The sequence below is a fragment of the Ambystoma mexicanum genome, chromosome 2p (assembly GCF_040938575.1).
Source record: "Ambystoma mexicanum isolate Mex_15411 chromosome 2p, UKY_AmexF1_1, whole genome shotgun sequence".
NCBI lineage: Eukaryota > Metazoa > Chordata > Amphibia > Caudata > Ambystomatidae > Ambystoma > Ambystoma mexicanum.
In genome coordinates, this window is record NC_090923.1 from 486470000 (window position 1) to 486482805 (window position 12806).

General features: G+C 44.1%; 1 protein-coding gene across 1 annotated transcript in view; it reads left to right on the plus strand.

Annotated features, from left to right (window-relative positions):
* Positions 1-12806, plus strand: part of IARS1 (isoleucyl-tRNA synthetase 1) — a 2025584-nt gene that overhangs the window by 815043 nt on the left and 1197735 nt on the right. The window contains exon 16 of the mRNA XM_069643896.1: positions 8710-8904. Coding sequence (XP_069499997.1) covers positions 8710-8904 — 195 coding nt within the window. The remainder of the gene's footprint in view (positions 1-8709; positions 8905-12806) is intronic.

A 12806-nucleotide genomic window follows, 5' to 3' on the forward strand; every position in this document is an offset into this window, starting at 1 on the left:
TGGACTATATATTTGATTCCCAAGGCCTTTTCTCTCGCCTATCCATCCTGCCAATAAAAAGTGACAGGGGAGGGGGGGGGCGGAGGCTTGACCACTCCCGGTTGGAGTTGACATTTCCAGATTTATAAGCTGCTCCTTCTCTTGTACCAATGGCAGGGAAAAAACAAAAGCATCTACACAGTTTTCATTAGCTAAGCCGGCAAAAAATAGGAGAATATAGAAAATATCTAAGAGACTTAAAACTGTTACATTTTGATTTAGAGAGCTATAAAGCAGAAGCTAGGAGAGCAAAAGCAAACTTTAGGCATTGGTCAGGCAATCATAGAGCACTAAAATTACAAAAAGATGGGGAATTGATGCTGCAACTTATAAAATAAGGGAACTCCAGAGATTTCTGGTCAGTTATAAGACAGCTAGAGCCCCAAATCAACAGCACACTATGGAATTTGGTATCCAAATCAAGCTGGGTGGCTTACCTGTCTAAAGTCTTTGACAACCCTATGAGATCCCAATTTAGCTTAGACTTCATTTATTTCTCAGGAGCATAGGTTACAAACATCCATGAGGGAGCAGTGAACAGTAACATCATTCATCATCCTTATCTTCCCCATTGTCCGCCCACAGCTGATTTTCGTCTGCTCATTAGTTTTAACTGTCACAAACACCCCCCCCCCCCGCCTATATAACTTTCAACATTTGGGTGAGGCACAGCATCTTTTTCCCGACCCACTCGGAGGTAGGAGGTTCCACAAGCCAGATTGTCCTCTCGGCTTCAGGCTCGCCTAACTAAATAATGGAAACCCTGCAGAGTAACTTAGGTTTGAAATACATTTGCTCCCTGTCGTCCATGAACTCATGAAATGGTATCCAGGTATTCAATACTTGGAGTAGGAGCCATAAGCAATTGCTGTGACCTTCTCCATGGCCATCACTCCCCATAGCCTCACCCACCAGATGGCCATTACTGGCCCCTGTTTGTCCTTCCACGCCTTCGCCAAGGTGATTCTGGCCGCACTCTGGCCCTATTCCCAGAGTTTGCGTAGCTCCCCTCTACAGCTTCGCCCAACCCAACTACCACGGGGTCAAAAGGCAGCTGTCTCCCCGCTATCTCCTAAATATGGCTTAAGATCTCCTTCCAATAAGTCTCCGCAACTGGGCAGGTCCACCACATGTGGATTAGGTCCCCGGATTATCTACAATCCTTCCAACATGGCATGGTTTAGTGTGGGATAGTGTGGGTTAATGGAGTGCATACGTTGTGGTGTCATATACCACCTTAAGCAAAGTTTATATGCCGCCTCTTTGATTGAAACGCACTTGGAGCGTTTGCCGGCTCAGTACCATATGCGACTCCATGTCTCCCCCGAGTTTGGTTTCCCCTCATCTAGTTCCCATTTCTGCATGTACGGGAGAGTTTGTCCTGGGTCCGCCACCCCCATCAGCCGATAGTCTCGAAACCCCCTTCTCCAACCTCCCCTCTTTCACCGTGAGCTCCAGCTCTATTGGGTCCCGGGTGGCTCCCTCCCGGACCGTTGTGTTAGTAATCCAGTGTCTAAGTTGAATATGATGGAAGCGTTCCCTCTCCGAGATGTGAAATTTGGCCCTGCAACCTTCAAAAATCAGGGTTGACCCCTCTGTGTAAAATTCCCACAGTACCAAGGCCCGCCCCCACCTCCCCAGTGTGCCCAATAGTCAGGCCGCATCCCCGGTCTGAAATCTGGGTTGCAGGCCACCGGCGCGAGGGGGCCTTGCCCCTTTCCCCCACAATGCCTTATCACAATGCCATAGGGTGGCCTTGGTTGTTTCCAGTAGTGTGCTTTCCTTGCCTCTATGCCGCGCTGCAAGAAATCCCAGACTTTCCAGGGGTGTCCTAGTTGCCTCCCTTTCAAGGGCCACACACCGATTCTGATTTTCCCTGAGAGTCCATTGCAGCATGGGTGCTACCTGTGCTGCCCATAAATACCTGTAAAGTTCTGGTACCCCCACGTCCCCCAGAGCTTGTGGTCGGAATAAGACTTTCCTGGGGACCCTATGTTTCTTCCCCCTCCCTATAGAGGCCATTACCTCTCTGTACATTTTTGATCGCTGGGCCTGGGATATGTATTGGGAGGGCTCCTATCGCGTACATAAACCTAGGGAGCAGTCATTTTAACTGCTTGTATGCATGCGAGCCCTGATAGCTCCTGCATGTCCTATCATTTAAGATCTCCATTCAATGATTTCAACAGGTCTGGGATATTCGCCCCATATAGCCTCTCGTAGGTGGGTGTTGGGTGGACTCCCAAGTATTTAACATATTTCTGTTCCCATTTCAAAGGGTACCGGCTTTCCCATTCTAACACCTGCTCTGGAATCTCAGTGATGTTAAGCGCCTTAGAATTGGGGTAGTTGATATGAAACCCTGAGACCCTTGCAAACCTGTCCAGCAGCTCTATTGCCCTTGGAAGCGAGTGTGTTGTGTCTTTCAGGAACATGAGGACATGATCCCCATATAGGGCTACCTTCTGGGACCCGCTAGCAACCACTTCCATCCCTTGAATTCCGGATCATTGCGGGCCCTCAGCGCTAGGGGCTCCATGGCCATAGCGAAAATCAGTGCCGACAACGGGCACCCCTGTCTTGTGCTTTTCCGGATGGGGATGCTGTCTGTAAGCTGTTAACCACAGAAAACATTGTTGCTGTGCCAGAGGATTTAGACTAGGTTAAATTATTAAGATAACCGCTCAGTGGCAACCTCCATCCATCCAGAAAGTAAGTTTTTATTCTGGAATTAAATTGCTTACTATTTTATTGAAACCAATTGCATTCAAATCTATTGACAAGGAGAAAGAAATAACACAAAGAAGAGAATTCTAAATCATTCTGTATTCAATCTTGTAAGCAGAATAAATGGACATGTGTATTACAATAAACCAAAAACAACATCAAACATTCAAAGACATTTTCATAAATGAAATATATTTTGAACATTCAGCTGTCTTAATGAAAAAAATCATGAGTTGATTCAAAAACAAACAGACCTAAATGTGTTGTACAAAGAATCATCATAAAACATTGGCCTAAAAGCAAACCCAAAAAGAGGAAGGAAAGAGGAAGAGGGTGGGGGGACAGACAAATGAGAAAAACAAGAGTTGGCAATCATGTAAACCAAGGAAAACTGAAATTAGATAACACTAGGATTGGTGAGGGAGAGGGGACAGGAATATTCAATCCTTGCCTCCCAGTGGAAAAACCACTAGAGCTAAACGAAACACTTGGGCTAAGTACTTCAAGTGTGGCTCATCTTGATGATTGTCACTTATCAACCATGCGCCTCGGGGTCAACTCTGTTTGCCGAGGTTCAATCTGCCAACACAGTGGGGGAAGAATTGGAATAAATGAAGAGTCTAATATACTGGATGTATCCCAGAGACTTGTGGGCCCCTCACAAATCTTGAGTTTTGGCGGGATAAAAAACAAAATACAGTAGGTAAAAGGTTCCGCCTTCCTCAGGGCAGCAGCCATAAGTTCTGCAAAGAAAATGCAGAGTCTAATAAAGAGAGATGAAATGTAACTTCATTGGTTAACTAAGTGGATATTAAACTCGACCTGTCAAAGGTGAATTTAACTAAATAGAGAAATAAATGATTTTATCTCTACAAGAAACGAGGTTATATGTGCAACTCTGTGTCTTATATGTCGGAGTAGAGGTGTCATTTTTTCCTTTTGTCACCCATGCATCGAAAGAAAGAAAAAAACAACACACGTGGACCTAACTCATACACTGGTCACCATGAGTGTTAGAATGCCATATTAAAAAGGAGGTCCGTGGGTACCTCTGTTCACAATAAGTATCTTGGGATGATCCCAGCACATAGTCCTGTGTGCTAGAAAAGTTCCATTGTGCCCATCCTCGGGTGTAAGAGTGGCATGGACGTCAGTCAACAGTGGTGGCTGGCATCGGAGGTGGCGGGGGGTGGCAGTAAGGCACTGCCTGTCTGGAAAGACTGTTTTGGCATCTATAGATCGGGGCACCCGGGCCATAAGAGAGGAGAAGAAAAGAAAAAAAGAAAAGAAATTAGCCGACTGAAAAAAGCTGTTTGCAACAGATGCTGGTGCAGATGTCTATAAGGAGGACCCGAGAGTTGTGTATTGCGAAGGATAATTACCTTGGATGCAGTCGCCGTCGGTGCCCCTTGACACACTGGTGGGGCTCCGAAGTAGGAGGATGTATGGTGAGCGGCGCAGGTTGTGGTATGCTCGCTGTCGTGTTCATATGAAGATGCAAATGCACGTCGTTGTCCAGAGCTGACGCCCGGTGGGGACAAAGAAAGGAGACGACAGGAAAATCAAAAGGAGAAAATCACTTGTTGGATGCTGGCATATGGTCCCTGTTTCCGAGAGAAAAACAGCAAGGAATCACAAACGTACTGTAAGGGGTGTATGTGGTACCTGTGCAGAAGAGACTGAGCAGGCACGCTTAGGCAGCTAGCAGGTGCTGCTGACGGAGATCGATTTCTCCTGGAGCTGGGGATCAGTGTGCTCTGGACAGAGAATAGTCCAGACTGACTCTGGCTCGTGGTTGCTATTGGAGAGGAGGGGTGATGCGTTTATCGCTAGTCCATTGGAGCGTGTGGTTGATAGGGCGGAGTTGAGTGGGCGTGGTCTCCACCAATGTTTAGCGTGGCTGTGACGTATGCAGAACAGAGTGAAAATGATATCCAATGGTTGCCAGCTCAAACAGGAGGAGAGGGGCTCGTCCCAAACTGCTGTTTACAGTGGTGCATATCATCGCAGAAGTGGGCAATGAAAAAAGAAAGAAGAAAGTCTTCATGTCCAAAGCACAACAATGGCGCTAAACTCGAACGGGATGCAAAGAGGGAAGGCCGCAAAAAACTGCTTGCCCGTGCGGTCCTAAATCCGAGAAATGTGTCACATTGAGTTACCAAACCTGCAGATCGGGGAGGTCCCCAACCTTCAATCATCAGGTGAGGCCCTGGGAGGAGGCGGTGAAAGTCTTTTGGTTGACTCCCTGGTATGATTTAGGTGTTGCTTTTTGAGCATGCTTCCAACTGTGTTTGACATTAAAGCATATGCACGCGTGAGAGACACCCGTTTATGAGCATGAGCCGTGTAGATGAATTTACGTATTTAGCCATCACCATACAAGTGAAGGTTGGCCCGCATCCGAATTTTTCAAGAGTCCGCTGTAGGAATCCCCAATGTAGACTATCAAAGGCTCTAGAGGCGTCCAGTGCCAACACTGAGAACCGCTGCCCTGTCCTACATCCCCATTCTATAGTATCTATGGCTCTACGAATTTATCATAGGTGTGCCGTCCCTTCACAAATTCTGCCTGGTCTGAATGAATTCTTTTTGGGAGCACATTTGGCAGTCTTTGAGCCAGGACCTTAGAGTAGATTTTTGCGTCCCTGCTCAATAACGAAATAGGGCGATAGCTAGCACACTCTTGGTTCCTATCCGGTTTTAGCAGTAATACTGTGGTCGCTTAGCCCACATGCCCCCCGAAGCTCTCCCAGTGTCCCGAATCAGATTTAAATAATTTTCGTTAAGGGGCCTACTAGAATAGACCTAAATCTTTTGTAGTGCATGTTATGTGGCCCATCCGAGCCTGGGGATTTATGCCCCTGTGACCTCCCCACTTCCTCCTCAGATATTGGTGCCTCCAGCATTTGTCCATCTAACTCGCTGATCTGCGGCAGGGCCACCAGGAATGCTACCTGCCCTTCTCTCTCCAAATCTTCCCCTTTCAGGTTGTTGGTATATGAATACATGCCTTCCTCTATCTCCTTCTCCCCTCTCACCAGGTCCCTTCCCTGACATTTGAGTTGGACAATGCGGTTCCGTGTTTTCTGCTGTCTCAATTTGGCCGCAAGGAAACAGTTGGCCTTGTCCCTGTTCATGTAATAAGACTGTTTAGTTTGCAGAAGGAGCTGTGCAGCTTCGTCTGCCAAGTGCGTCTCCAAGGCTGCTCTGACTTTTTTAAGCTCCCGCCATGTCTCGAGAAGATAGCTCAGGGGCAACTTGCTCGCCTTGGAAGCAAGACGACCTGGAGCAACACAGGTTCGGGTCCGCGCTTGGGGACCTATGGGTATTAAATGCGTTATAAATAACCTATCATATCATATGTTTTCTGTGAGCCCTTATTTTTGTACTCCGGCTCAGCGTTTGATATTTTGGCCTCCAGTTCCCGCCTCACCCTCTTTTTTCCCAACATAATTTGCCGTATGCACGATGAACTTGCCCTGTACCACCGCTTTGCTGGCATCCCATACGGTGACCCAATCTACCCCCTGCGTGGCATTTTCCTGAAAGTAGTTCCTCAAGGCCCGTTCTATTTCTGCTCTAAGGAAGTGAGTGGCCTAGTCCATGAACCTCTACAAGCCTAGACCAGTTACAACCGGTATGGAGGCTGCCATGATGGGCTCACAGAGTCTACATGGTAAGAACGGCCATTCAGAGCCTACCTCATGGTCGCATAGACAAATGGAATCCCTGGAAACAAAATGGCCTAGATTAGGATTTACAAAAAAAAGAAAATCGGTACCCCAATGGCTACCATAATAGTGCATTGGGCTACCATTGCATGTAAATGGTTTGCACCCTTGGTGGCCAAAATTGAAGCGTAGCTACCACCAACCTATTCCCAAACACCAATTTAAGGTGAAACAATCACACTATTTGTTTTAATGGTTTCTGTTTAAAAAAACCTTTACAACTTTTTGCACAAACAAATTAAATGAACAAAGTAAAAAATAATAATAATAATCAAACACAATTTTAATCAAATTAATCAAGTTCAGAATTTTCTTAAATCATTGTAAATCGCATAGAACAACTCATTAAGAGAAAATTAAAATAACTAAAACAGATGTATCAAGTGTTCAAATTTATGGTTCAAACATCAAGAGTTATTAGATCATACTATAACGCAACCATATCCAACACAGTACTAGTGTTGAAGTAACCTTCATTTAGATTCAAAGTGTCTCAGAAGTATTACATCTACTTAAACAGCGATGCCAAATGTGGTGTTAGTTAGCCCATTGATGGTTTGGCTACATTTTTGCCAAGTAGCATTCCCGTTTTGTATTCAATTTATTACAAAACAAGAAAGTGTCTTGTTGACTCAACAAATCTAATTTGGTGGCAGAATCGGCATACCAAGTCCTTTGGGGTCAATTAGGTCACGTTGTGCAAGAATTTCTTTTGTGTGCAGTAGGTTCCAGTGTACTTGCATAAATATTCGCCTATGATGTTTATCACGGAATTTGGTTAGGTATGGAGCAATCTCCCCATGTTTTGTGTTCATGACTTGTATGCGACATAGAAGTATAACTATGCAATTTCTTCAAGTTAGTCCAATTGATATCAAGTAATTTATACTTTACTTTATTTGGATTTGAGACTAAGGTCTCAATATTCGAATTCATTTGGCCAAGGATTCTTGCAAAATATGTCCCAATTAACTTTACAACCTTAGGTTTTTTCCTGTCACCAGTTATCCGCATGGATTCATGCAAATTCACATACACCGTCATTGGACGACAAGAGTATTTTCCTAAAAAAGGAGGGCAAGTTCCACTCCACCCTAACGGCAATGGAGGATAGGCCTGATTCAAATCTTATGGCTGCAAGCGGCACGCAGTTTGGAACACCTAGTATCGACCTCCACAACTTTGCTTCCCAGACCTCTAGGCATTTCATGGTTAATTTGTAGAACAGTTCCTGACCATTGATTAATTTTGGGACTGTTTTGCCTAAGTAAAATTCTAAGACCGGAATGGAATAGGAGCCATATTGTTTATCTTTTGCTTGAGGAATCACCTTTGTCGCCTTCTGAAAAAGCGTGTTCTTCACATTGAGAATACCGGGGATTGCATATCTCCCAGGGATATCATACGAGAGGATGGGATAATGCTTCTATTGTCCCATAGCCGTGTTTGTAATCGCTTTTTCGGGCTTCTTGATACAACCAAATTTTATTTATTTTTTTTTTCTTTATTTTTTTTAATTTTTTTAATTTTTTTTTAGTAAACCTTAAGCCTGTTTTCGGTGGAAAATGTTGAGAAGTGACATACTGGCAGGGGAAGGCCCTCTGGTCACCAAAAGAGATCAAGGAACCGTACATGTGGGTTTAGACCCTAATTGGCTACTACCCAGATAGTTTGGCTAGTTTTTATTGTTTTACTCTGTTCACCAGAATTTATTCACATGGCTGATTATGAAAATCCATCATAAAAGCCAGGAGTGTTGCGGTTCCTTGCTCCAAAGGCCTCCATTCTCACACAAATGAATCGGGGGGGGGGGGGGGTGGTGTTGTGTGCTGAGCCAGAAGGGCGCAAAATGTTGGGGGCAGAAGGGGGGGGGGGGGTAATTGTGCTTAAATGTATCGTTTACAACTGATAATGATGAGTTGGAAGCATATCTTTTCCTATTATGCAAATTTGTTTTTTCTTTTCGATTTAGAATCATCTACATTTTAAGGAGGTGGTACAACACTTTTTATGTTCTCTTAAGTTTGATTTACTGTTTGCGAAGTATATGGAGTGTGCTACATTAGTATACGGTAACCGAAAATTCAAATGGTGTATATGCTGTTTTCTCAGTCTTAAAAATGTGCTTCATTTGAATAATAATTTTTTTAAAGAATGTGTTGTATTCTATTTTGTGGTTTGGTTTCTTGTTCAAATGTGTTTTCTCTTCCAGTGTTGATCACTTAACAATCCCTTCACGCTGTGGGAAAGGAGTGCTGAGGCGTGTCTCTGAAGTTTTCGATTGCTGGTTTGAGAGCGGAAGTATGCCGTACGCCCAGGTCCATTATCCCTTCGAGAATAGAAGGGAATTTGAAGATTGCTTCCCTGCCGACTTCATTGCTGAAGGCATTGACCAAACCAGAGGATGGTAAATTTATGCAACCTTACCCTTTTCTTCACATTACTCGCATCTGTGGAGAACTGTTGCCCGAGTATTCACAAATATCTCTGCAAACAAATTCCTTATTTGCCCATAGGGCATTTGTCACCCTCAGTACTGCTAGTCGTTATTCATTATTTGATATAAAAGGGTATCTATTGTTGGCAATGTATTGCACTTGTACCTTTTCCTTGATCGTTTCATTTCACTTTTCAACCTTTCTACTGAAATGTGAAAATGACTTTGAAAAAGACATAGCCGATTGAATCTGAAAACTTGTGCACTACTGATCTAGTACGGTTTTACATGTTTTCATAACATTTGAAGTAGGATGAGGTGCAGGGGCTAAAGAATCCATCTGTCCCTGTCCTTGACTTTCCTTTTTCCAGGCAATTTGTGTCCTGAACAAGTGCATCTCGCCAGCACCCTCAGGCTTGGTGTAATAAGTCCTGGTCACATGTTCACTAACCCAAGATAAAGGCAGACCTTCGCTTGGTGCCTAAGGAAGATAATCTAGTGTGCTTGCTTCATAAACTTACAAAGATTGTAGATTCTATAAAGGAAAACTATAAGCTATACGGTGGAGATCTACCGAGCAAATCCATTCCTGCGTAACAGTCAAGGTAGGGGTGGAAGGGTGTTCACAGAGTGTTTCCAGGCATTTCTTTGGGATGACAATCCAGCAACACTTGCATTCGCATACACCAGGGACCCTCTGTGGTAAGAAGACAAGGGAGAACCTATAGAAGAACACTTTTGTTGTACTGGACAAAATCTGTCACAGATAATAACATTTGAACAAGTTATTAATTTATAGGTGACCAAATAGCCTATTATATTTCTAATGGGTTCATGGATCCAAAAAACTACTTCATCTCACCCTTAGCATACTGATCTAGTTCAATGCTTTTTTATACAGCATAATTGAAAATCCAAAACAATAATTACACTTAAGCTTGTGTAAATACATCATTCAATTCACAAAAAACGCACACATATACAGGGCTCGAAAATAAGATTTGATAAGCAGGAGCGAAATGCATCTCCTGAGTATGCAGCTGGAACCAAGGACCAGGAGCTACCACTGGGGAACGAGGAGCTGGTACACAGCGTTATGGAAATCGAATGTCCACATAAAATGCACACATATAATTGTATCCACTATTTATGACCCCATATGCTTTAAATGTCGTATAGATGTGTCCTTGTTTTTATTTATCGATTGTCCCTAATGCACAGAGTAAAATTCATGTAGTTGTCTTTATTCGGCATCACCGGTCAGATAGCACAGCGAGTGGAACGCTCTCCCCTGATATCTGTGCGCAAACTGCTGTGGCAGGTTTGAATCCCGGCATGGTCAACTCAGCCTTTCATCCTTCCGAGGTCGATAAATTGAGACCCACTCTGTGGGATAATAATTGTCATCTGTTCTTTCATCGCTTTGAGACCTATGGTTGTGTAGCTCTACATAAGAATTGATATTATCATCATCAGTTGGCTGGGGCAACCAAAAGTAGCTCCTGGTACCTGTGCGTTTTAAGCTAACCAGGCTCTTCTAAGCTATAAGCAGGAGCTAAATAGCTCCTAGCACCCCTCCATTTCGAACACTACATATACAGTACAAAACTGTGCGAATTGAAAACAATTCAGATTTGGCCTGCGTCCTATGTCTATCACAATAGTGCAAGTTACACAAGTTAAAGTAAAGACAGATTGACAGTGAAGTGCAGTACAAATAACTGTTATTTTATAGGTCATCTAGACCACATCGGGCGAAATAAGTAGTCACAGCTGCTGGTTAGTGTACAAACAGTACAACTGTTCAGTAATGAAAAAAACCAGGTCTACTTAAGCAATAACCACCCGTTCCACAGGCTGAAACGGGTGATAACGACCTTGGACCCCGAGTTAAAGGCCTGAGTGTATTGAGGGCCTTTAACAAGCATCCTGGGTGCCATTACCACCCGTTCCGAGGCGTCCGTTCATTTAGCCCCTCTTCCATTTCCATGGTTGCCTCGGAGCAGCAGTGCCGCTGAACTGTGGTAAGTGGGGGTGGAATGGATTCTTTTTTTAAAGAAGGGGAATGTGGGGTAGATGGCAGTGTGTGTCGGAGGAAGCAGCCATCCGGTTCCATGGAACGCAGGCTTGTATCGGTAGAACCAGATTGGTTGCTCGCCCTGCCCCGGGTGCCAGCAGTGTACTACTTCAATGTACATTGAAACACTTGTGTATAGGCGCGTTACAAATGCCATATCATATCATATATCATACATAACTCTAAAACATGTTGTCCACTACACTGGTTGATTTACATTTAAACAATCAGCATTGATGAATCCAGTATAAGGGTGCTAGTTTTGACGAAGAGCTCGATAGCCTTGTCTTCATCAGCACCATTTAACACTACAAGATAAATAAATGCGTACAGTTCGCTAAAGCATGTATTGTCTGGCCATAAGCAAACCGGGTTAAAGATGTATGCTGGTACAGCAGATTACCTAGACAGCAGCCCTCATAGGAATCTGAGGCTCTGTCTTACACATTAGACAGAATTATTCTGCAATTCAATTAGTAGGGATTAATTTGAACCCATTGTGAGTAATTTCTTGAAGTATAATAATCATTCAAGAGGAATAGGGAATATATTTTCCTGTTTGTTACTTTAAATGCCTCAAATGTCGTTTATCTGAGACACCGCTGCTGGACGGGTCATGGAACTCACGAACTAGTTGAGCAGTGTAAAAAGGCAAAATATATTCACTTAAGATGCAGCTTAGTGATTCACTGCCATGGAAGCATAAATGAATCGCAATTGTAAGCCCAACTACACCCTCTTTTCACCCACATCTCCTTTTCCTCACTCGGTGCATCTTGCGGGAGTTCAATAATTTGGGAAATTGGGAATGAGTTGAATCCTTCTGGGTGCTCTTCCTTAACTACCTTCTGTAGTATGTACTCACCTGTTGGACTGTTTGGTAAATAAGATGCTTCCTTGGCGGCGTCCGCTGCCGCGTTTCCCAATGAGATGACGTCATAACCTTGTGTGTGGGCTTGGCATTTCACGACAGCCACGACAGCGGGTTCTGTTAATGCATCAGTTAGCTCTCCTAGCAGTGTAGCATGTTGGACAGGGGACCCATCGGCTGGCTAGACCTCCATGTACTGTCGTTGCCATGTAGGCAGAGTCTGTATAGATTGTGACTGTGCACCCTTTTGCTGTATGCAATGCTTCTATAAGCGCCACTAGTTCTGCTGCTTGGGTTGAGAAATGGGATGGTAACCTTTTTTGGACAATCACTTCAAATTCCCCATACTCCACCCGAACTACCGCTGCTCCTACGTGTTTTTCTCCTGTTTCACAATCTATGGAGGCTGACGCATCCACAAAATACATTTTTCCTTCTGTCAAGGCGTTTTTATGCGCTGTAGGTGTATTACCATCATCACCTCTATAGGTGGCACAGTCATGTTGCTGCATGTCCTCTACTGTGCATGCTTCTGTGAGGAATGTGGCAGGATTTACACTTTTACACCGCACGATGTGTATTTTTGTGCTGGAGATGATTCTCGTATGCTGTTGCTCTCTGGGTAGTAAGTGTGCTTTTTGACCTTTCCAGGATAGCAAAAAGAGTGTTCTATGTTCAACGTGACGGAGCACCCCATCACAATTGTGGAGTTTTTTTCGATCGCAAATGCAGTGGCTGCGTGAGCCTGTTCACAAGCGAAATGTCCTTGCATTACTGCATCCAATGTTCCACTATAGTATGCCAGGGGCTTGTGGCCTAGTGATGTCTTCTGTGTCAGCACAGCTGTTATAAATGTGCCATTGCAGTGTGAAAACAAGTAGAACTTGCGTTCGTAATTAGGTGTTGCTAAAACTGGAGCTGTCT